At 47.4% G+C, this 25701-nt stretch overlaps 1 protein-coding gene across 2 annotated transcripts in view; it reads left to right on the forward strand.

Annotated features, from left to right (window-relative positions):
• LOC140426992 (rho GTPase-activating protein 26-like) overlaps nt 1–25701 on the forward strand; it is a 315317-nt gene that overhangs the window by 70590 nt on the left and 219026 nt on the right. For both annotated transcript variants that reach the window (XM_072512347.1, XM_072512348.1), the window contains exon 2: nt 18049–18144. In XM_072512347.1, the coding sequence (XP_072368448.1) occupies nt 18049–18144 (96 nt within the window). The remainder of the gene's footprint in view (nt 1–18048; nt 18145–25701) is intronic.

Raw genomic sequence — 25701 nt, forward strand, 5'->3', positions numbered from 1 at the left:
AGGCCCAGGAGGAAGTGGGGAGAGGGAAGGTGATCTCTTTTTTAAGGCTAAGATGGATAGGGAGAAGAGGGAAGAATGCCAATGGTTGATAGAAGAGCTTTTGGAGGTGGACGGGAGGTAGGCGGGGGACCTGGATCCAGGGCTCCTGGCAAAGAGGAAGGAGAGGCAGGCCAGGTTCGACCTGCTGTCCATGGGAAAAGCGATGCATCAGCTGAGAAGGGCAAGGGGGGCTGTCTATGAGTACGGGGAGAAGGTGGGTCATATGCTGGCTGGTCAGCTCCATAGGCAAGCCACGGCGAGGGAGATAGTTCGGGATAGGACAGGGGAGTTGGTGGTAGCCATGGAACGGATTAACAAGTTCTACAGGGACTTGTATAAGTTGGAGCCACCAGAGGATGAACGGGCCATGAAGGAGTTCCTGGGGAGGTTAGAGTTCCCGGGGTTGGGTGAAAGGAAGAAGGCGGGGGACTGGAGGATCGGGTGGGGGTAGAGGTAGTGAAGGTGGCAATCAGCAAGATACAGGCGGGGAAGGTGGCGGGGCCGGATGGGTTCCCTGTGGAATTTTACAAGAGATTTAAGGACAAACCGATGCTGGTGGATATGTTTGAGGACGCGATGGTCAGGGGGGGGTCGTGCCGAAAATGATGGGACAGACCTCCATCTCATGTTAAAGTCGTATAGGCTCATATCTCTGCTGAACTTGGACGTGACGATATTGGCAAAGGTGCTGGTGTTAAGGTTGGAATGGTGCCTTCGGGGGATGATTGGAGCGAATCAGACGGGGTTCTTCAGGACAGATAGTTGTCATCGAATGTGAGGCGGCTGCTGAATGTGAAGCTTTCTCTGGCAGAGGGAAGGGAGTTTGAGGTGGCGGTGGCATTAGATGCAGAGAAGGCGTTTGATCGGGTGGAGTGGAGTTATCTCATTGCGGTGTTGGAGAAGTTTGGGATTGGGCCGAAGTTTGTGGCATGGGTGCAGTTGCTGTATAAGGAGCCGATAGCAAGCGTGCGTATGAATGAAATGAATTTGGGGTATTTTTCATTGCCCCGGGGAACGAGATGCCTTTCCTCCTGCTTGCGATTGTGCTCAGAGTTGTGGAAGGGGATAATGAGGAGGCGGGGTGGAACATAGTGTGTCCCTGTACGCAGACGATTTGTTATCTATTACGGAGCTGGGCTCCTCGGTGGGGGACGTAATACGTTTGCTGCAAGGTTTTGGGACGTTTTAAGGGTCTAAGTTGAATTTGGGTTTGGTACAAAGTTTTGGGACATTTTAAGGGTCTAAGCTGAATTTCAGGAAAAGTTAATATTTTGTGGGTTCCTCTCTAGGTGGCATTGGCAGGGGCACTGCCAGGTTGGCGGTGCCAAGCTGGCATTTGTTGCGCGATTGGACCGTGGTTGCCCAGCACAGATGTTGGGGGATGGGGGGGGACTCTTCATCTTGCGAGAATTCTCCTAGAGGTCCAAATCTGGAAGTCCTGCTCCAAAACCAGGCCATGGGTGATGGGGGTGTGGGGAGGGTGGAGGAGAATTGGGGGGACGGTGGTGGTGGAGGAAAATGGAGGCTGATTGAACTTTATACATCCATAGGTCACATAGGCAGCTATACGTGTTGAAGTGCAGCTGCTTTCAGCCCGATCTGATTTTTGCAAAGTGTGAGTGAAACATATGGGGTGGGATTCTCTGACCATTCACTGACAGCGGGATTCCCTGGTCAAGCTGACCGTGCACCCCCACCTGTGGGTTTCCGAGAGGTGTAGGGCGATTTCAATGGGAAATCCTCTTGACAAGCGGAGGGAGTAGAGAGTCCTGCTGCCAGCGAACAGTGTGGTCAAATTCACCATCCTCATTAGCAATGGTAACAGGGTGGACTCGCACCGGAGAATCCCGTCCATGGTGTGTGTGCACAGTGGACCTGATCGGAGACGTTCTAAATTTTATCTGAATTCATTGGAGAAGTAGGGTGTCCTTTTGGATTTGGTCCAGGACCGTCTTCGGAGGTCAGGTGCCCTTTTGGAGAGGTCAGATGCCCTTTGGGGTTGTTAAATATGACACAAATGAGCATTAATCATTCAAACTGTGAAAGGAAGCTGTGAAGGCATTTAAGTCTCCTGCTCTTTGAAACAAACTGCAGTATTGAAAGAAATTCAGTGCTTGCTGTTTCACTCTTCTCTTGACATCACCCTTATACGAGTAGTGCTGTGTTACTAATTTCACAGCCTATCATTGTCACAGTGGGGACCTATCAATTCAGGGTTTGCTTGACAGCGCCAAGTGCTTATGAAGTCTTTGCAGTGGGACCATGAATGCAAATACTTGTTCTGATAAGGGATTAAAATAAGTTAAATGTATTGCATGGATTTTTATCAACAAGTGTTGAAACAAAATCATCAATAGACATTTAAGAACCTTACTTTTTAAAAAAATATTTTATTGAAAATTTTTGGTCAACCAACACAGTACATTGTGCATCCTTTACACAATATTATAACAACACAAATAACAATGACCTATTTTATAAACAAAAAATGAATAAGTAATAAATAACAAAAATGAAAACTAACCCTAATTGGCAACTGCCTTATCACAAGTAACACTCTCCAAAAATATAATTTAACAGTCCAATATATAATTATCTGTCGCAACGACCTAGACATATTATACAGTATATATTAACAACCCTGAGAGTCCTTCTGGTTCCTCCTCCTCCTCCACCCCCCCCCCCCCCCCCCCCCCCCGATCCTGGGCTGCTGCTGCTGCCTTCTTTTTTCCATTCCATCTATCTTTCTGCGAGGTATTCGACGAACGGTTGCCACCGCCTGGTGAACCCTTGAGCCGACCCCCTTAGAACGAACTTAATCCGCTCTAGCTTTATAAACCCTGCCATGTTATTTATCCAGGTCTCCACCCCGGGGGCTTGGCTTCTTTCCACATTAGCAATATCCTGCGCCGGGCTACTAGGGACGCAAAGGCCAAAACATCGGCCTCTCTCGCCTCCTGCACTCCCGGCTCTTGTGCAACCCCAAATATAGCCAACCCCCAGCTTGGTTCGACCCGGACCCCCACTACTTTTGAAAGCACCTTTGTCACCCCCATCCAAAACCCCTGTAGTGCCGGGCATGACCAAAACATATGGGTAAGATTCGCTGGGCTTCTCGAGCACCTCGCACACCTATCCTCCACCCCAAAAAATTTACTGAGCCGTGCTCCAGTCATATGCACCCTGTGTAATACCTTAAACTGAATCAGGCTTAGCCTTGCACACGAGGATGACGAGTTTACCCTGCTTAGGGCATCTGCCCACAGCCCCTCCTCGATATCCTCCCCCAGCTCTTCTTCCCATTTCCCTTTTAGTTCATCTGCCATAGTCTCCCCTTCGTCCCTCATTTCCCTATATATATCTGACACCCTACCATCCCCCACCCATGTCTTTGAGATCACTCTGTCCTGCACCTCTTGTGTCGGGAGCTGCGGGAATTCCCTCACCTGTTGCCTCGCAAAAGCCCTCAGTTGCATACACCTGAATGCATTCCCTTGGGGCAACCCATATTTCTCGGTCAGCGCTCCCAGACTCGCGAACTTCCCATCTACAAACAGATCTTTCAGTTGCGTTATTCCTGCTCTTTGCCACATTCCATATCCCCCATCCATTCCCCCCGGGGCAAACCTATGGTTGTTTCTTATCGGGGACCCCCCCAAGGCTCCAGTCTTTCCCCTATGCCGTCTCCACTGTCCCCAAATCTTCAGTGTAGCCACCACCACCGGGCTTGTGGTGTAGTTCCTCGGTGAGAACGGCAATGGGGTTGTCACCATAGCCTGTAGGCTAGTCCCCCTACAGGACGCCCTCTCTAATCTCTTCCACGCCGCTCCCTCCTCCTCTCCCATCCACTTACTCACCATTGAAATATTAGCGGCCCAATAATACTCACTTAGGCTCGGTAGTGCCAGCCCCCCCCCTATCCCTGCTACGCTGTAAGAATCCCTTCCTCACTCTCGGGGTCTTCCCGGCCCACACAAAACCCATGATGCTCTTTTCAATCCTTTTTTTAAAAAAAAGCCTTCGTGATCACCACCGGGAGGCACTGAAACACAAAGAGGAATCTCGGGAGGACCACCATCTTAACCGCATGCACCCTCCCTGCCAGTGACAGGGATACCATATCCCATCTCTTGAAATCCTCCTCCATTTGTTCCACCAACCGCGTTAAATTTAACCTATGCAATGTGCCCCAATTCTTGGCTATCTGGATCCCCAGGTAACGAAAGTCCCTTGTTACCTTCCTCAACGGTAGGTCCTCTATTTCTCTACTCTGCTCCCCTGGATGCACCACAAACAACTCACTTTTCCCCATGTTCAATTTATACCCTGAAAAATCCCCAAACTCCCCAAGTATCCGCATTATTTATGGCATCCCCTCCGCCGGGTCTGCCACATATAGTAACAAATCGTCCGCATACAAAGATACCCGGTGTTCTTCTCCTCCTCCAAGTACTCCCCTCCACTTCTTGGAACCCCTCAACGCTATCGCCAGGGTCTCAATCGCCAGTGCAAACAATAATGGGGACAGAGGGCATCCCTGCCTTGTCCCTCTATGGAGCCGAAAATATGCAGATCCCCGTCCATTCGTGACCACGCTCGCCATCGGGGCCCTATACAACAGCTGCACCCATCTAACATACCCCTCTCCAAAACCAAATCTCCTCAACACCTCCCACAAATAATCCCACTCCACTCTATCAAATGCTTTCTCGGCATCCATCGCCACTACTATCTCCGTTTCCCCCTCTGGTGGGGGCATCATTATTACCCCTAACAACCTCCGTATATTCGTGTTCAGCTGTCTCCCCATCACAAACCAAGTTTGGTCCTCGTGGACCACCCCCGGGACACATTCCTCTATTCTCATTGCCATTACCTTGGCCAGGATCTTGGCATCTACATTTAGGAGGGAAATAGGTCTATAGGACCCGCATTGTAGCGGGTCCTTTTCCTTCTTTAAGAGAAGCGATATCGTTGCTTCAGACATAGTCGGGGGCAGTTGTCCCCTTTCCTTTGCCTCATTAAAGGTCCTCGTCAATACCGGGGCGAGCAAGTCCACATATTTTCTATAGAATTCGACTGGGAATCCATCCGGTCCCGGGGCCTTTCCCGCCTGCATGCTCCTAATTCCTTTCACCACTTCTTCTACCTCGATCTGTGTTCCCAGTCCCACCCTTTCCTGCTCTTCCACCGTGGGAAATTCCAGCCGATCCAAGAAGCCCATCATTCTCTCCCTCCCATCCGGGGGTTGAGCTTCATATAATTTTTTATAAAATGTCTTGAACACTCCATTCACTCTCTCCGCTCCCCGCTCCATCTCTCCTTCCTCATCCCTCACTCCCCCTATTTCCCTCGCTGCTCCCCTTTTCCTCAATTGGTGTGCCAGCAACCTGCTCGCCTTCTCCCCATATTCGTACTGTACACCCTGTGCCTTCCTCCATTGTGCCTCTGCAGTGCCCGTAGTCAGCAAGTCAAATTCTACATGTAGCCTTTGCCTTTCCCTGTACAGTCCCTCCTCCGGTGCTTCCGCATATTGTCTGTCCACCCTCAAAAGTTCTTGCAGCAACCGCTCCCGTTCCTTACTCTCCTGCTTCCCTTTATGTGCCATTATTGATATCAGCTCCCCTCTAACCAGCGCCTCCCAGACCACTCCCACCTGGACCTCCCCATTATCATTGAGTCCCAAGCACTTTTCAATGCACCCCCTCACCCTTAGACACCCCCCCCTCATCTGCCATTAGTCCCATGTCCATTCTCCAGGGTGGGCGCCCTCCTGTTTCCTCCCCTGTCTCCAAGTCTACCCAGTGTGGAGCGTGATCCGAAATGGCTATAGCCGTATACTCCGTTCCCCTCACCTTCGGGATCAACGCCCTTCCCAGCACTATTCGCGAGTAGACTTTATGGACATAGGAGAAAAACGAGAACTCCTTACTCCTAGGTCTGCTAAATCTCCACGGGTCTACACCTCCCATCTGCTCCATAAAATCTTTAAGTACCTTGGCTGCTGCCGGCCTCCTTCCAGTCCTGGACTTCGACCTATCCAGCCCTGGTTCCAACACCGTATTAAAATCTCCCCCCATTATCAGCTTTCCCATCTCTAGGTCCGGAATGCGTCCTAGCATCCGCCTCATAAAATTGGCATCATCCCAGTTCGGGGCATATACGTTTACCAAAACCACCGTCTCCCCCTGTAGTTTGCCACTCACCATCACTTATCTGCCCCCGTTATCCGCCACTATAGTCTTTGCCTCGAACATTACCCGCTTCCCCACTAATATAGCCACCCCCCTGTTTTTCGCATCTAGCCCCGAATGGAACACCTGCCCCACCCATCCTTTGCTTAGCCTAACCTGGTCTATCAGTTTCAGGTGCGTTTCCTGTAACATAACCACATCTGCCTTAAGTTTCTTAAGGTGTGCGAGTACCCGTGCCCTCTTTATCGGCCCGTTCAGCCCTCTCACGTTCCACGTGATCAGCCGGGTTGGGGGGCTTCCTACCCCCCCCCCCCTTGTCGATTAGCCATCCCCTTTTTCCAGCTCCTCACCCGGTTCCCACGCAGCTGTATCTCCCCCAGGCGGTGCCCCCCCGCCCATCCCCTCCCATACCAGCTCCCCCCTCTCCCCAGCAGCAGCAACCCTGTAATTCCCCCCTCCCACCCCCCCCCTCTAGATCCCCCGCTAGCGTAATTATTCCCCCCATGTTGCTCCCAGAAGTCAGCAAACTCTGGCCGACCTCGGCTTCCCCCCCGTGACCTCGGCTCGCACCATGCGACGCCCCCTCCTTCCTGCTTCTCTATTCCCGCCATGATTATCATAGCGCGGGAACCAAGCCCGCGCTTCTCCCTTGGCCCTGCCCCCAATGGCCAACGCCCCATCTCCTCCACCTCCCCTCCTCCCCCCATCACCACCTGTGGAAGAGAGAAAAGTTACCACATCGCAGGATTTGTACATGAAACTCCTCTTTCCCCCCTTTTTAACCCCCCTCTTCGCCCCCCACATTCGCCCCACCACTTTGTTCAAACGTTCTTTTTAATAACCCGCTCATTCCAGTTTTTCTTCCACAATAAAAGTCCACGCTTCATCCGCCGTCTCAAAGTAGTGGTGCCTCCCTCGATATGTGACCCACAGTCTTGCCGGTTGCAGCATTCCAAATTTTATCTTCTTTTTATGAAGCACCGCCTTGGCCCGATTAAAGCTCGCCCTCCTTCTCGCCACCTCCGCACTCCAGTCTTGATAAACGCGGATCACCGCGTTCTCCCATTTACTGCTCCGAGTTTTCTTTGCCCATCTAAGGACCATTTCTCTATCCTTAAAACGGAGGAATCTCACCACTATGGCTCTGGGAATTTCTCCTGCTCTCGGTCCTCGCACCATCACTCGGTATGCTCCCTCCACCTCCAACGGACCCGCCGGGGCCTCCGCTCCCATTAACGAGTGCAGCATCGTGCTCACATATGCCCCGACGTCCGCTCCCTCCGCACCTTCAGGAAGACCAAGAATCCTCAGGTTGTTCCTCCTTGCGTTGTTCCCCAGTGCCTCCAGCCTTTCCACACATCGTTTCTGATGTGCCTCATGCATCTCCGTCTTCACCACCAGTCCCTGTATGTCGTCCTCATTCTCGGCTGCCTTTGCCTTCACGACCCGAAGCTCCCGCTCCTGGGTCTTTTGTTCCTCCTTTAGCCCTTCGATCGCCTGTAGTATCGGGGCCAACAGCTCTTTCTTCATTTCCTTTTTGAGCTCTTCCACACAGCATTTCAAGAACTCTTGTTGTTCAGGGCCCCATGTTAAACTGCCCCCTTCCGACGCCATCTTGGTTTTTGCTTGCCTTCCTTGCCGCTGTTCTAAAGGATCCACTGCAATCCGGCCACTTTCTCCTCCTTTTTTCATCCGTATCCAGGGGGGATTCCCTTCTGGTTTACCGCACAGTGTTTTTAGCCGTCAAAATTGCTGTTGGGGCTCCTATCAAGAGCCCAAAAGTCCGTTTCACCGGGAGCTGCCGAAACGTGCGACTCAGCTGGTCATCGCCGCACCCGGAAGCGTTAAGAACCTTATTTAATCGCGTCATAGAATCATAGGCCCTGAGGTCTACCCATGGTGGATTCTGGGTAATTTGGAATGCACCGTGTATGGGCAAAGGTTAGTGGGCAAGGCCATATGTTGGCATGAATTGGCACTAAGTTGGCATAGGGTGGTGGTATGGGGCCGTGTCTGAGTTTCCTTCAGGTGTGCCAGTTTCCTCCCACAGTCCAAAGATGTGCAGGTTAGATTGATTGGCCATACTAAATTGCCCCTTAGTGTCACAAAGATATGCAGGTTAGGTAAATTGGCCATGATCAATGCGCAGGGTTATGGGGATAGGGCGGGGGAGTAGGCCTAGGTAAAGTGCTCTTTAGGAGGGTCGGTGCAGACTCGATGGGCCAATTGGCACTTCATTGTAGGGATTCTGTGGATTCTACTACACTCAAATAACATGTTCAGTTCTACCTCTGGAGATCTATAAGTGTTGGAACCAATGCAGAGAAGAAATATGAGATCAGTTCCTTCTGTTGCAGTTCTGAGTTATAAATAAAAGCTGAAAAGAAGACATTCAGGCTTGTAAACGTATAAGGTTGTTAATGAAATGGTGAAGGTCAAGATGAATACTAGCTTCATACTGAATTGTGAAAGTAGCACATGAGGATAGCCGGTGAGAAAGGATAAACTTAAGATTGAAATTGTGAAGTTTTCCTTCACATAAGGAATAAGAAAGGAACTTGGAAAGGACTTTGAGCAATGGAGGTGATCACCTTAGAATAATTTAAAAAGCAGATGATTAAATAATGGGACTGTTCGATGAATTAATACCAAACAGAATTCTTTGTAATTTTTCTATATCTGATAATATCGTAGTGAACATACTTGGTATCTTTATTCCTTTTATATCCCTCTTATAATAGTGGGCAAAATTGTACAGGTAGTCTAACTAAGGTCTTGGACAAGATCAACATTGCTTTCATTTTCTGTACCTCGAGACACAAAACCTTATCTATTTACATTTGTACCATCTGTAATTACTCGTTTCATGGTAACATGGGGAGGAAGAGAACAGAGAAGACACTGTACATTATCCTTTTGATTCTTAATTATAGGTCATTGTTGACTAAGCCATACATTTACTTTCAGTTGTGATTTTTGCAACATGGCATATATTGCTTCCAAGATTCAGCGACCATTATGTAAGGTTGATGTCTTCTCTGCTCAAGTTCAAGGAAACATTTTTTGCCACATATTATGATGTCACTACCCATGTTTCCTTGAAAAGTCTTGATGCCAAGAAACTTTGGCTCTGTTTATGACAGGCTGTATTAATTTTTTTTGCAAATTTTCCAATTAACAGTCTGAGACTTGAGCTGAATAACAGCACTAAACTCTCCAATGGGAAAGAAAAGTAAAAAATGCAGTAATGCTCAGCAGGTAAGGCAACAACTGTGGAGGGAAGCAGAGTTAACATTTCAGGTCAAGATGACCTTTCATCAGAACTTTCATCATTCAGGGGAACCCATGGCGGGGCCAGCAAGCCATTGGAATCTCCGTTCACATTGGCGGGACCAATAGCACAGTGCTAGCACAGTTGCTTCGCAGCTCCAGGGTCCCAGGTTCGATTTCCGGCTTGGGTCACTATCTGTGCGGAGTCTGCACGTTCTCCCTGTGTCTGTATGGGTTTCCTCCGGGTGCTCCGGTTTCCTCCCACAGTCCAAAGATGTGCAGGTTAGGTGAATTGGCCATACTAAATTGCCCATAGTGTTCAAAACAAAAGTTAGATGGGGTTACTCGGTTGTGGGGATAGGGTGGAGGTGTGGGTTTATGTGGGTTGGTCTTTCCGGTGCGGACTCGATGCGCCAAATGGCCTCCTTCTGCACTGTACATTCTATGTCTATGTCTGTTACCGGAGGATCTGCTGGTGTGAAGGGCTAGAAAGGTCTGGCTGTTAACTCTGTTCCTCTCCACAGATACTACCTGACACTTTTTTATTTCAGATTTCCAGTATCTGCGGTATTTTGCTTTTATTTTCGATGATAAATGTTTGAAGTGCTTTATGTGAATGGAGTTTGTATTGGTTAATTGTGCGGGATTAAATTACTGCTCTATAACCATAATAACCTGACAAGTAGGTAGAAGACCCAATACATTTTGTTGGAACGGGAGCAAAGTGTGTTTGTTTAAGACTGAGTAAACAGTTCTTAATTGTTTTCCCTGGGAATTGTTGGTCGTCGTATGTCTAACAGAGGGTGTGATTGGGCACACTAATTGTGTCTGATACTTTGCAATTTGTTAAGTTGTCCATTAGGACAGTAATATTCTATTCTATAATAATTGTCGTATACTTCAGTTAGAAATAAAGGAAGTTTCAGGACACCTTCTCAAGGGCAATTATGTATAGGTATTAAATGCTGGCCTAGTTAGCGATGCCCAGATCCTGTAAATGAACCAAAACAAAAATCAGCAGTCTTTTTACCAGTGAAGTAAAAAAAAATCAAATTTATAACTTAAGTTGGCAAAATCCCATGAAATGGTAACAAAATAAGCACGACTTATAAAAGGTGAACCCAATTATAAATGTGGATGTCAGTATTTGTGAACAAAAACTTGCAAAATGTAAAAAGAAGTCCCGCTGCATGCAGAAAGAAAGTGTATGCAGTCACAAGACTTTTGTGATAGAGTAAAAATCTTGTCTTGGTGTGTGCACCAGTGTACACAAATGCTATTTCCTGTAGCACTTGTCTGCTGGCAGTTAGAGTAGAAACATCCTTTGTGGACATTTATTTTGGGTAACATTTCATGATGACAGAAACAGCATGTTACGTGCAATATAGTTGAAAATTATTTTGTTCTCCCCATTTTGTCTCAGTAATTGAAATTAAATTTGAAATTAATTTATAAAAACAGTATTTCACAATAATCTGATTAAATTCATCCAGTCCAATTACATTTTCTATCTTCTAATATCTCCATTAAGGTTTTTCATGACCTCAGTCTTTCCCAAAGAGGGGGCTTGAACTCAATATATTTACCTAGAGCTTGAATGCTGTTAGCTGAAGTCAAAGTTGAGAGAGATATAAACAGAAATTGACGTTAAACCTCTGTGAATCAATCTCAAAACACCAAGTTGAATGTTTGCAAAGATTCAGACCACCATAGTGCTACCAAATTGGTACTGTTAAATACCAGGGGTTGGATTCCCATTACCCAACACCGATCTCGTAATCCGTGATTGGGCGGAGAATCGACTCCGGCGCCGGTCAGCCATGCTCCACCCCCCTCGGAAATGCGTCATTGCCCTGTGCGCCATTGCAACGGCGTTGGCACATCATCGGCCAGCCCTCCCACAATGCTCTGCCACCGATGGGCCGAGTTCCCAATGGCGCGGGACATGTGTGGTCTCAGACGTGCGGGAACCCGACGTGGCGGCTGCGGACTGTGTCCAATGCCGCCACACTCGGCCGGAATCCATGCTGTTCCCCAGGGGTGGGGGAGTTTCCGTGAGGGGTGGGGGGGGTGGGGGGGTTGGCCAGGGGTTGGGCTGTGGTGTCGCGGATGGTGGGTTGGGTCAGTGCAGGGCCGGCGCCATGTTGTACAGCGCGACCGCTGCAGGTCGTCAGCCGTGCACATGCGCGGCCAGGGACCCGGCCATACTCCGGCCGTTTTCGGCGTGGGAGCCGGAGCTTTCATAAAGTAAAAATTTACCTGTCCCCAGTTGCTCTTTGACACAATGCTTACTTTTGTTCTCCCATTAACACATTTGAATCTCTATGTGCCACTATCAGCACCCTTCTTAGCCTTAATCATCCATGTTTAATTTCCCTTTGTTTTTCTGTCCACGACATATTTGTCAATCTCCACCTATCGCTGGCCCTCCAGCCAGCCCCACTTTTCCACGCGCCCCCCCCCCCACCGACAACAGCATAAATGTGACACTATTTCCAGTTCTATCCAGCCTTGACAAAGCGTCATCCAGACTCGAGACATTAGCTCCCTTCTCTCTCAACCGATGCTGTCAGACCTGCTGAGATTGTCCAGTATTTTCTGTTTTTGTTGCACGTTTACCCACATTGTACTTCATCTGCCAAACTGTTGCCCTTAAAATTAACCTGCCTATATACCTTTGCAGGCTCTCAACTTCCTCTTGAGAACTTGCTTTCTTTTCTATCTTGGTGTCATCGGCAACTTTAGCCACCATACTTTCAGCCCCTTCATCCAAATAATTGATATAGATATGCGATTACCAATCCCTGTGGTACTCCACGAGTTACGGCTTGCCAATCTGAAAAAAAATCCATTTATCCCTATTCTCTGCTTCCTGTTAGCCAACAAATCTTATTCGTGACTACTTCGCTGATATATTCTATTTTTCCTCTTTTCATCAACTTTTTGATCCCCTTTGATAGTTTTTAAAACACTCCAAATCCTCCGACATACTGCTCTTCTTTTCAAGTGAGTCTCCTTTTTAATACTATCCTTAACTTCCATAGCTATGTGGGGGTGAATTTTTCGTGCTGAGTTCTTCAATGGAATGTATTTTTGTGGAACATTTTGAATTGTTTCTTTAAATGCTTCCCAAGTTGACTGCCGCATTTCCTACTTTTAAACAGTGACTACACGTCATAAAGTACTTCATTGATTGCTTGTAAAGCATTTGGGGATGTCCTGAGATTATGGTAAGCATTATATAAATGCATTTTCTTTGCAGGATAAGGGACTCTCCAAAACACCAGTAAACATACTGGAATGCCATTTAATAAAACTGAATTTTACTTTTGCAGCCAGTGAATCAGTGTGTCTGCATATATTTCCTGGCAGCTTCTTGCATCATAAATTCAGAGAGCCAATGCTCCTATGTACTGGTCCCATATAGTGCCTGAAAAACGTTTGCAAATATCGGAAAAAATGGGCACTCATCATTGCGTCTTTTCAACTCCTTAACAGCATTGCGTACAAATGTTTTCTGTGGTTCATGTATCTCTGAAAGGAATGCAGTAATTTAAGTTCAATGCAAATATATTCTAGAGACCAATGCACCCAGATTTGTTTGATTATCACCGGTCAGAGTTATCGCTATATGCTGCTCTTGAGGTTCATAATTTTTCCAGGCTTGTCTTCACAGTTGCTGCCAATACTGCCTCCAAATCAGCTCACATTAATTCTCTTTTTCAAATGGACTTGAGAGTAAGTTTGGACATTTTGCTTTGGGTTCCATTGGACACACTTTAGTCCATTAAACCTGACTGTTTCTGGACATGCTGGGAAAGGCAGATGGAGTCTCCTAGGTCCACCATTGGTATGAGGATATAATTACAGCATAGCAAGTTTGCATAGAAAGTTTTCAATCTAAACATAGATAAAGGAATGCATAATGGTAATATAAAAATAAGGGCAGAATGTAAGAACTCCAAGTTATGACTGAATTATATGCACTTGACATAATCCATTTTCCCTTGCAAACTAACATTGATGCACCCAAAGACTGCATTTGACTTCTCATATAGAAGGCCATGTGAGATTGGTGTGTGCTTTATGCATGTGTATGCGCGCTTTATGCATATGCATGTATGTCTATCTCTTTTTCTCCCTCCCCACTCTCTCGGCAGGGTTTATCCACCCCGCTGTGTGTTTTTTGGTGAGGGAGGCGGTCTACTAGAGCAGGGTTTTTCAAACGTTTTTTACTGGGGACCCATTTTTTACAAATCGGCCAACCTTCGCGACCCACGCTGGCTGACCTTTGCGACCCACTCCGGCCGACCTGCGCAACCCACCATTTTCTCTTATCTTGTTTGTTGCTGACAAAAATGGAGGAAATGGTTTTGGGTCCCTTTGGCCCCCCCGAACTTGAGAAGAAAAGGCAGTAACCATATAAAAAAAATACAGTCACTCTGCGCATGTGTGCCCAATCATCGGTGCGCGTGCGCATAGTTTGGTGCATGCGCATCGATGATCAGGCACGCATGCGCAGTGCGGCTGCATTTCTTTTATATGTTCCTGGCCATTTTGAGGACCGCTTGCAGCCGGCATTATTAAAAGCCGGCTGCAGCGGCTGTTGGGTGTGGATTTGCGCGATCGGGAGCCCCGCGATGGACGGCTCCCATCTACTGGTCCCGCCGTTGTCAACGGGGACAGCACCCCTCGTTGTCAGGAAACCCGTGCGCCAGCATGGGACCTGAATTTCCTGCCGGCGTGAACAGCCGGTAAATCCCGCCCTCTGTCTCTGCTCCCCCCACCTGTCCTCACCGCCATCATCCCAATAAAAGGGTAAATTTCAATGTTATAGACTGAACTTGGGGTTCAGGTATACGATTAACTGATTGAAATCCCACCTGGTTCAGTAATGTCCTTCAGGGAAGGAAGTCTGCCGTCCTTATCTGGTCTGGTCTACATGTGACTCCAGATCCACAGTAATGTGGTTGACTCTTAAATGCTCTTTGAAATGATGTAACAAGTCAGACAGTTCAAGGGCAATTAGGAATAAGCAATAAATGCTGGCCTTGAATGAATTTAAAAAATTAGCGATGGTAATGCGCATTCAATATCAAGGAGCAATGGTCTGATTCTCTCTTGTTGGGGATGGTCATTGCCTGTCAATTACATGTCCCTGTCAGCGCCGCCCATATCACATGAATAAGTAAAAAAAAGAATTATTCGTGCAAGTGATTTGATTTGGGGGGGTCCTTGAATAGATTACTAGGGCTGGATTTTCCCCTTTGAATCAGGAATTGTTGGGTGGCACGGTGGCACAGTGGTTAGCGCTGCTGCCTCATGGCGCTGAGGACCCAGGTTTGATCCCTGCCCAGGGTCATTGTCCGTGTGGAGTTTGCACATTCTTCCCGTGTCTGGGTGGTTCTCAGCCCGACAACCCAAAGATGTGAATTGGCCACACTAAATTGCCCCTTAATTGGAAAAAAAAGAATTGAGCACTTTAAAAATACTAAAATTTTTTTTAAAAAGAATCAGGAATTGAGAGTGGTCCATTTCCCAATGCAGCATTACAGCCTCCTGTACATACCTGCACACGTGATATGTTCCCCACAGGGGGCCAGGGTCGGGCTGCAGCTGGGGCAACTGTCTCCAGAAACATTCCCCAGAAGGAAATGGAGGCAGTTGGATGCCAGGCCTGCAGGTTAGAAAACCTACCTCTGTAGTTTGGGACATCAACCCAGTTATATTCATGTCTTAAGCCCCCTAACCCTCTAAAGTCTCACTTCTTACATATTCCCCATGTCCCCTCTGAGTTATCATGCATCCTCCATGCTGATCACGCTGGAGAGAATCGCGTTTCCCGATTATCTTCAGATTTTCTGTCTGCATCGCCATTCTTGCTGATGGCAAACGAGGCCTGAAAATCACCCCTTCCATTCCCTGACAAAATGCTGGCTGTGGTGCTGAAGACTTGTGCTCCAGAGCTAGATATGCTCTGGCCAAGCTGTTCCAGTACAGCTACAATACTGCCAAAGTGGACAATTGCCCAGATATGTCCTGTCCATAAAAAGCAGAACTAATCCACTCCTGCTCTTTATACCCTATCAGGCTATTCTAAATCACCAGCAAAGTGATGGGCAGTAGTATCAAGTAGAACTTACTCACCAATAACCTGTTCACCAATGCTTAGTTTGGATTCCGATAAGATCACTCTGCTCCAGATATCGTTGGCAGCCTTAGCCCAAATATGGATAACAGCTAAATTCCAAAAGTGGGGCGAGAGTTACTGGCCTTGACTTCAAGACAGCATTTGACTGAGTGTGACATCAAGAGGTCCCTAGTAAACCTGAAGTCAGTGGGAATCAGATGGGCAAACTCTCCATTGCCTGGGGTCATACCTAGCTCAAACAACGATGGTTGTAATTGTTAGAGGACAACCATCTCAGCTTCATGATATTGTGACAGGAGTTTCGGAGGGAAGTCTCCTTGGCCAACCATCTTTAGCTGTTTCATCAGTGACTTCTCCATCATTAGATCAGAAGTGGGGATGTTTGCTGATGATTGCACAATGTTTAATTTGCAAGTAATGAAGCTGTACAGCATGCCTGCATACAGCATAGAATTGTAGAATTCCCTTCCAAGTCACTCACCATCCTGACTTGGGAATATAATCAACATTTCTTCATCACTGGATCAAAATCCTGGACCTCCCTCCCTAACAGCCGAATGGGAGAGAACTGAGTGATTCAAGAAGATGGCTCACTACCTGCTGCTAAAAGGCAATTGGGAATGGACAGTGAATGCTCAATATATATCTAAAGAACAAATCTGATTTGCTGAACAATTCTAGTCTCATCATCATTTCAGATGGAAATTTTGAATGAGTCTAACTTAATTTGTTGAGAGAGGATTCTGGGTTTAACAAGTGTTGGTTTTAAACGTGTTCCGAGACTGCAACAGAAAATTGAAATGGATGTGAATTCTTAACGGATAATTTTTAATTGTTCATTGAAAAGCAATAACATTTTTCCAAAATGTCACTTTGTAGGAGGCAAACCACAGCTTGTAGTTGAAAATTCTGAGGTTGATATGTGATTTTGAGAATTTTCTGAAAGATAAATGCTTGTTACTTGAGCCCTTACAAGCTCTTCAAGTTATGCAAGAGGTCACTCAACTTAATTTTAGGTTAAAGTACTCAGTTCTGTCCTCTGTGTAACCCTATTTTGTCAAAAAGTGTTGAAAGTGAGCAATTGTTTTCTTGATCGCAACCACTGTACAAGGTAAAACTGAACTTGAACTCTGTTTCTTCAAGGTTAGGACAGCACTTTAAACGCCAATATGCTGAGTTATAAATTTGTAGGAAATGCCTTCATGGTAAGTTCTTGGTTTTAGTAAAGTAATTTTATTTGTGCTGAGTATGGAGGAGAGCGGTGTTGTTGAGTAAAGAGCGCACTTTCTAATTGGCAAGCAGGCTTATGTCACCTCAGCCTGTGTATACACACTTTATGGTCAGCTACAGAATAGTATTAGCAGAGATTTTGGGAGCGCACTTCAGGCCTACCCTTTGTTGAGACGTGGGCCCTTATATTTATGGCTAATGCGTGGGTTAGTTGGGAGTGTTTGTGACACAGAAACTCAGAAATGCTAAGGTCTTGTTGAGTTATCATTTCATCATTATAATTTCTTTATTCAATTTCCCATCTGCCAGCCAGCCAGATTGACAGGCTTGCTGTTGAGAAAGTCAGTGGTAAAACATTGCAGCTGGGGACTGTTGCAAAAGGTCCTTGGCAGCCAGGAAACATCAGTGGGATGGCAGTTGGGGTGCTGGGCAGGGGGCCAGGAGAGATTGTAGGTTTGGAAATGGGAGAAAGTCAGTCATTCGCAGGGGCAGGTTTGCTTGGGATGTGGAAGTATTCCTGTTCCTCCTAGCTCATGAGCTGTACTATAAAAAGAGCATGTAACTTCTTAGTCCAGTTGTCCTTGGCTCCCTTTAGCTGCCAGGTTTCCTGAGCTCTGGGAAATCCAATTTTCAGCCAAAATGTCAGTAATGTTATTAAGGACCACCCTCATCAGAGTGAGTTACTTGGATGCCCTGAAACGCTCATGGTTAAAATGGAAGCAATCAGGCTCATGGTGGGTAGAGTTGTGTTTCACACAATAATTTTTTACTAAAGCCTCTCCACCTATCCTCCCCACCCCCACCACACACACACACACTCCTATTGTAACTACCCAAAGGTGTATGCACAGGTCAGTACGGAACATGAATTGAGATGAAAATCCTTGCCTCAAAGAAGAAAGAGAGCAAGTGAAGCAATTCCAACTTAAGGTGTGCAGGTGTAAATGTTGACAAAGGCTTCGTAGGTTGTTCTATTTTATTGATGCAGCACTGTGGCATGTTAGAATGCCTCTAAGCATTGTGTACATTTGATTAGAGTTGCTGTTATGGAAGCACACATCTCAGTACATCTTCACATTCCAAACAGGTGTAAATATTACTAAAATTTGCTTCAGTTTTTTTTTGACAAAACTACCTTAACTTCTGTTTACTTTCTGTATTCAGATCTATCCATTGCGAAGAGGAAGTTTGCAGAATCATTAAATGAATTTAAATTTCAGTGCACTGGAGATGCGGAGACAGATGATGAGATCTGTATAGGTGAGCTTTATTTTATTCTTGGCATTTCCTTAAGTGACAATCTTCACAGTATTAAATAGATGGAATTGTTCAATGGCCATAGCACAAAATGGGTTAATAGGGAATTGATGGTCCATTTCACACCACAGTTGATTTTCATTTAAATTGACTTCTCTGTTTCCAGTGAGGTAGTCTGTCAATCAGGGTGAATTTGGAACATTGACTGACTGACTGACTGACTGACTGACTGACTGACTGACTGACTGACTGACTGACTGACTGACTGACTGACTGACTGACTGACTGACTGACTGACTGACTGACTGACTGACTGACTGACTGACTGACTGACTGACTGATTGATTTATTGTCACATGTACCGAAGTACAGTGAAAAGTATTTTTCTGCGGCCAAGGGAACGTACGTACACAGTAGACAAAAAGAATAATCGACAAATTACATCGACAAATAGTGATTGGTTACAGTGGTTCAAGGCTGGAGTCGGATATTGTTCAATATGGCAGCTTTTGTGTGCAATGGATAAAGTAAAGTGATGGGAGATGAAGTGTCACTGCTGCATGGTCTAAGGTGGCTATAGCTCAGTGAGGCAACTTTTGATTCCAGGTAGTGTTATGTCCCTGTTAGGAAACATTAACATGTAAATAAGAAATCCAAACATCCAGTAATTAACACAGAATTATGCCACAAGATTTCACATTTTTTTACCAAAATCAAACTATCATATACAAAAAAAAATGTAAAAAAAATTAAGCACCATTATCTTAACCCCATAGGTTTTAAGATTGAAACTATAAACTCAGTTCTACTTGTTGCCTCCCCCAAGAGTTCCCATATCTTATGAAGGTTCTTATCTTGAAGAATCATTCACCTCTTTAGGGACCAACTCAAAGGTTGTGCACAGCCCTTCGGAAGTCACTTTGATTTCTCTTCAAGCTCCAGCTGTTCTCTGAAGCAAGATCTTAAGGGGGTCCCTCACTTAGCTTTTTGGCTGTGTGATGCTCCTTGTTTTCTTTACAGACCTCATGACTGTGGATGCCTCAGCTCCTTGTTTGGGCCACCAGCAGATACCCACATGCCTTCCCACTGCTTTCCGAGCTAACTCTGCTTGACTGCTTTCTACCACGAGGCTCTGTGAGGACCACTGTAGATTTGATCTACTCATTGCAAGCTGTAGAAAATCTTCCAGATGCTTTTTCCCTCAAATCCAAACTGAGAGAACTGCACTCTCATTCCATGTGGTCAACAATGAAGTTAGCACTTTCTTTGCTTGAAGTGCAGGCCTAACTGATTATAATTTTTGTTTGGTTCTCTCTCAATTCAGTGAGATGCAGTCCACACCAAAGCAAAGCTGTAACTCCCTCCATCTGCTGGATGTTCACTTCAGGCAGCAAACACGCTCACACATAAGTTGAGCAAACAACCCAACCATAGCTCCACTCTGAATCATGACCTCTATGGCAATACGCATGTTTTGGGGTGGTTCAAATAGAAATGCAAACAAATTATTTTATCTTCAACCCAACTCTTCATTCTGCAACCCATATGAATAATTTATTTCTCTAGTGGAGTTTTATGATCCTCTTTCCCAGAATTGATAGCACAATTAGCTTCTTTATGGAGATAACATCAGGCCTCCTAGATCTACCAAGAGGCCCAGAAATGGGTCATCCACTCTTCAGTGTTTACACACCTAACTCTGACCATGAAGATAAACATAGGTTAGCTATTAATTATAATGAACTCCAAACTTGTTGAATTGCATATACTTCAAGGTTCCTTATCAGTTTCACAGTCAGATGTTCCCATTTATCTACAGTTGAAACTTTAATTCCTAAAACTAAAAGGTATATGGTAAAACATACAAATTATGAACCAGATTTTCGAGATAGTAGATGTTACTATTTCACTAAGAAGCAGCTGCTTCTAGACTATATTTTGTGTTAGGTTTTAAAGAAAATGGAGTGGCATGGCTTTTTGTAATTTACCCAGTTTCTCCATGGGCACAAACCGGAGAAATTGGCAGACAACACATCCCCACCGATCAGGGTGTCGTGCAGCCATTAAACACTGAGGAGCATTGATTGGTTTGAGGCAGATTTTTTGGCTCTCGCTCGGTCCCACGTCCAAGGGATTGACCAGTGGCCCTGTGGTCCACGGAGCTGGGACCTCATGTAATCCCAGAGTCAAAGTGCTAGAGCCCAGGATACAGAGGGTCTGGGGTCTCACGGCAAGCAGGAGAAAGAACTGTGTCCACCTGTGTACATCTGTGCTGTTATTCTATGAATCTTACAGTGGGTGCATGTTTTTAGGGGAGATCCAGGAACAATTGTAATGTACTTTTAATAAGGACATCGGGAGTCCACACTGAGTAAAATGAGAAATAAAGTTTACTTGCAAGAATTTTATGTACACGCGGGACTCGGAGCCACCGAAAGTGAGAGTGTGGGTGAGCGACCTGGCAGAATTCCTGAGGCTGGAGAAGGTTAAGTTCGTCTTGAGGGGGTCGGTAGATGGGTTTACCCAAAAGTAGACGCCGTTTATTGATTTTTTTTTTTTAAGGAGGTTTGAGAGGTCAGCAAGGGGGGTGTGGTGAGTAAGGGGGTCAAAATGGGGGGAAGGCGGGATGCGAGGAAGGGTTGGCGTCAGGGGAGCGGGGGGGGGGGTGATTGTTCGGTGTTTATTAGATTGTTTGGTTGTTCTTCTGAATCTTTTTGTATATATGAAATTGCTTTTAATAAAAATATTTTTTTTAAATGTTTGATGTACACTACTTGGTCGATCCCTATCGGGTTCTCGTCTGGTCGGTGCCTTGCTGGCCGACCTTTTAATAATAAAATAATGTTATGGGCCAGGGTTTAAAGAATCCCAAAGTGTATCATGGAGTTCACCTGACCCACAACTTTTAATAGATTGTGGTATGGGGAGCACACAGCCCACTCGACAAGTGAGGTACTTCAGAAAGGGAAAAGTTCTTTTTTAAAGCAAAACAATGTTTATTCTATGAACTCAAGTTAACCTTTTTAAAACAAACAGTGAATATCTTAGCAACCATTAATTCAAAGATAACCCCTAAAGAATACAACACTAAGTAACCTGTATGCTGTCCTTTTACACCCAAAAGACTTAACAAACCTTTAAACAGAAGCACGTCAGAGTTTGCTGTCACTACTGAAAACATTTATAATTCATCTGAATTCACCAAATGATTAAGAGATAGTCCTTCATGGCAGAGAGCTCAACAATACAGCTGTTTTGGCTGACTTCAGCTGCAACAAACTGAAAAATGAAACCAAAAAGACAGACACACCCAAGCTTTTCTCAAAGTGAAACTAAAAAGCAGAACCAGAGCTCAGCTCCACTCACACTCTGACATCACTGCAGTAACATGAGCAGCTAACCATTTCTTAAAGCGACATTCTCAGGACAATAATAATCGCTTATTGTCACAAGTAGGCTTCAATGAAGTTACTGTGAAAAGCCCCTAGTCGCCACATTCTGGCGCCTCTTTGGGGAGGCCGGTACGGGAATTGAACTCTCGCTGCTGGAATTGTTCTGCATTGCAAGCCAGCTATTTAGCCTGCTAAACCAGCCCCTTATTAATTAAATACCCTGTCCCTAGTGGGGGAGCTCGTACTCCGCGGGGAGAACGAGGAAGACGAGCTTTCCCACCCTGTAGGTCTCGTATGGGATATTAAATTCCCCCCCCTTCCAAAGTCTGAAGACCCCCTTGATGAGCAATGAGGCGGAGAAGCAGGAGCAGATCGAGGACGTTGGAGTCACTTCACCTCTGGCAAGCCTTCACGGAGCTGATATTCCAGATCAGTTGGTGTTATACCATGCTGACGAATGTTGTCTGCGGCAGGAACATCATGGCGGATGGTCATCGGGAGGGGGCTGAACTACGGAACCGGAGTCTGAGACCTCGGTCACTACCTCCTTCTTGGAGTCAGAAGACACTACGTCAGGCATGTGGCCTCCGAGAGAGACTGGAGGCATCACAGCAGGCTGACTCGGCAATGGAGCCGGAAGATCTAGGACAGGCATCTTTTGAGGTACTTCCCGAGGGAGCAATCTCCATGAAGGTGATCCAGGTGCCATCTCATTAGTAGGACCCGAACTTGGTACGAGACTGGTCCCATGCGATGGACGACAGTCCCAGAGAGCCAGCGAGCATCGTCGTTGAAGTTGCAAATGAACACCGCATGACAGGTGCAAAGTGTCAAACAGATCAATGTTGAACTGGGCAATGCTCTTGCATTTCTTGGTTACCGCGCACCTTTGCCTCAATATCTGGTGTAATAAAAATCAGCAGTGTGCGAAGCCAACAACCCATTAACATCTCAGCACGGGCTACCCCAGTTAGTGCATGCGGCATAGTTTGGTACGAAAATGAAAATCTTACCAGTCTGCTGTCCATTGAGCCGAGTGTCCGATTCTTCAGCCCTGTTTAACTGTCCCCTGGTATGGGGCAGTGTGGACATGACAAATCCCGCTGCTTTTAAAAAATCGTCAAATTCTTCCCTTGTGAAAGAGGCACAGTTATCGGTTACGAGTACCTCAGGGATTCCACGTGTGTAAAATGAAATGCGCAATCTCTCGATGGTTGCCCTGGAGGTGATCGTTGCCATCTTGTGGGCCTCCAGCCACTTCGAGTGGGCGTTCACCAGGATGAGAAACATCAAACCCAAGAAGGGACTGGCGAAATCGGTGCGAATGCGAGCCCAAGGGAGCCCTGGCCACTCCCAAGTGTGTAGGGGTGCCACCGCGGGAAGATTCTGGTGCTTTTGGCAGATGGAATAGTGATGGGCCAACATCTCGATATCGTTGTCCAACCCCAACCACCAGACATAGCTTCTCACCAGCATCTTCCTTTTGGACACTCCGGGATGACCATTGTGGGGTCGGCTTGCATCCAATCGCAAACACACGAGGCAGTGATGGGCAAGGAGTCCAAAGTTCAGGGCAGCAATCACTTTGTCTGCTGGAGGGGTTCATTGACTTGATCTGAAGACGGCTCAACGCATCTGCGTACACAATCTGGGTCCCTGGATGATGCTCAAAAGAGTATTCGTAAGCAGGCAATAACAAAGCCCAGTGCTAAATCCTCACAGATGCTATAGGCGGAACCTATAGTCTTCGTCGAAGAGGCCAAGCAAGGCTTGTGATGGGTGAAAGAAAAAATAGCGACCATAAACGTATTGATGGTAGGACTTCCGGGTGCGGCTATGCAGAGCTAGGTCGCATGTTCGGTAGCTCCCGCTTGGAACGGACTTTTGGGCTCTTTTACAGGGCCCCCATGGCATTTTTTCGACATTTCCCGGTGTGGGAAGAAGTCTGCAACATTCCCCCGACAGTGTCCCCCAGGAATGGTATGTCTCTTGGTTACCAGAACCGGCAGAAACAGTAAAAGATTTGTCTGCAACTGCAGGATAAACAGAGCCTCTTCCAGCAGGCAGGCGGGGGAAGGGCAAGTTTAAAGACTGCAAGCTGACTTGAGGGCCTTTATTAAAGGTGAATTCTAGCAGCAGAGGGAACAACTGTGAAAAGATCGACCAAGGCCACTGAAGAAGCGGGGGCGAGGCTTCCGGTGGCGGCGATGGAGGAGTAGGTCGCGCATTTGGCAGCTCCCGTCTGGAACGGACTCTCAGACCTTTTTCAGGAGTTTCCACAGACGTTTTGGGGCAGATTGGTGAAGCGAACACTGCCAAAAGGATTCCCTCTCGAGACTTCCGGTTGTGACTATGCGGAGCTAAGTCGCACATTCGCCGGCTCCCGCAATAACTGACTTTTGCGCTCTTTTCAGGGCCCCCATGGGCACTCTTTTGATGTTTCCCGGTGTGGGAAGGAGTTAATAATAGCTCCCATCAGTATATGGCTTTAACTAGGAGCGGGGCAACAAAAAAGGTGGTGGTGGACCCGAAGAAGGGAGGAAAGAAAGACAAAATAGTGGCGGGCGGAGACCAGGCTGCTTGGAGGCAGTGGGTGGAGGAGCAACAGGAGGGTATCCAGCGCTGCCTCAGAGAGATTAAAACTGACCTGCTAGAGCCGATGAAGGCTTCTATTGATAAGCTGCTGGAGACACAGACGGCCCAGGGTGTGGCGATCCGAGAGGCTCGACGAAAGATCTCTGACAATGAGGACGAGATCTTAGGCCTGGCGGTAAAGGCGGAGGCGCACGAGGCACTCCACAAGAAATGGCAGGAACGGTTCGAGGAGATGGAGAATCGGTGGAGGCGGAAGAATCTGCGGATTCTGGGCCTCCCGGAGTGGCTGGAGGAGCCGGACGTGGGGGCCTATGTGGTCACCATGTTGAACTCGCTGATGGGAGCAGGGTCCTTCCAGGGGCCCCTGGAGCTGGAAGGGGCCCATAGAGTGTTGGCGAGGAGGCCCAAGGCTAACGAGCGGGCAGTGCTGGTGAGGTTCCGTCGGTTCGTCGATCGGGAGTGTGTGCTCAGGTGGGCCAAGAAGGAGAGGAGCAGCCGGTGGGAGAACGCGGAGGTTCGGATATACCAGGACTGGAGTGCGGAGGTGGCAAAGAGGAGGGCCGGGTACAATCGAGCGAAGGCGGTGCTGCACAGGAAGGGGGTGAGGTTTGGCATGTTGCAGCCGGCGCGACGGTGGGTTACCTACAAGGACCGGCACCATTATTTTGAGTCTCCGGAGGAGGCGTGGGCCTTTGTTCAGGCCGAGAAGCTGGACACAGACTGAGGGTCGGGATGGGCGATTGGGGACTGCGGTGGATATGTTATGCCTATTTTTGGTTCGGAGTGGGGGGGGCCTTTGCATTGTTTTGGGTTTCTTTTTCTCTGTGTTTTTCTCTTTCGGGTTGGGGAGGGTGGATGGGGCGGGTTGGGCACTGTTTTGGTTGGTGGCGGGGCCTGGTAAATGGAGAGCGCGGCCTTTTTTCCCCGCGCCGAAGACTTGGGGGGGTGGGGGGGTGGGGGGGGGGAAAGCGAGGATTGTTTCCTGTGCTTAGGGGGGAGGGGGGAAGCCTGTGGATGGGGAGCGGGAGAGGAGGGTGTGCCACACAATGGGAGGGGGGGGGGGGAGGAATCGAGTTGCTGCTGCTAAGGTCAAGGAGGAGCTGGAGCGAGTGGAGGGGGGGGGGTCGAGACAGAGGTATGCCGCTGTGGGGAACGGGCCGGGTGTGGGGTGCGGGCGCGTGGCAGGCCGAGGAGGGGTCATGGCTAGTCGGCGGGTAGCCCCCTGATCCGGCTGATAACCTGGAATGTAAGGGGACTGAATGGGCCGGTTAAGCGGGCCCGCGTGTTCGCGCACCTCAAGGCGGATGTGGTTATGCTCCAGGAGACACACCTGAAGGTGGCAGACCAGGTAAGACTGAGGAAAGGGTGGGTAGGTCAGGTGTTTCACTCGGGGCTAGATGCCAAAAATCGAGGGCTGGCGATCTTGGTGGGAAAGAAGGTGTCATTCGAGGCGTCGAGCATTGTGGCAGATAATGGCGGTAGGTACATAATGGTAAGTGGTAAGTTGCAGGGAGAGAGGGTGGTACTGGTCAATGTGTATGCTCCGAACTGGGCCGATGCGGGTTTTATGCGG

Source organism: Scyliorhinus torazame, chromosome 7 (genome assembly GCF_047496885.1).
Source record: "Scyliorhinus torazame isolate Kashiwa2021f chromosome 7, sScyTor2.1, whole genome shotgun sequence".
Classification (NCBI taxonomy): domain Eukaryota; kingdom Metazoa; phylum Chordata; class Chondrichthyes; order Carcharhiniformes; family Scyliorhinidae; genus Scyliorhinus; species Scyliorhinus torazame.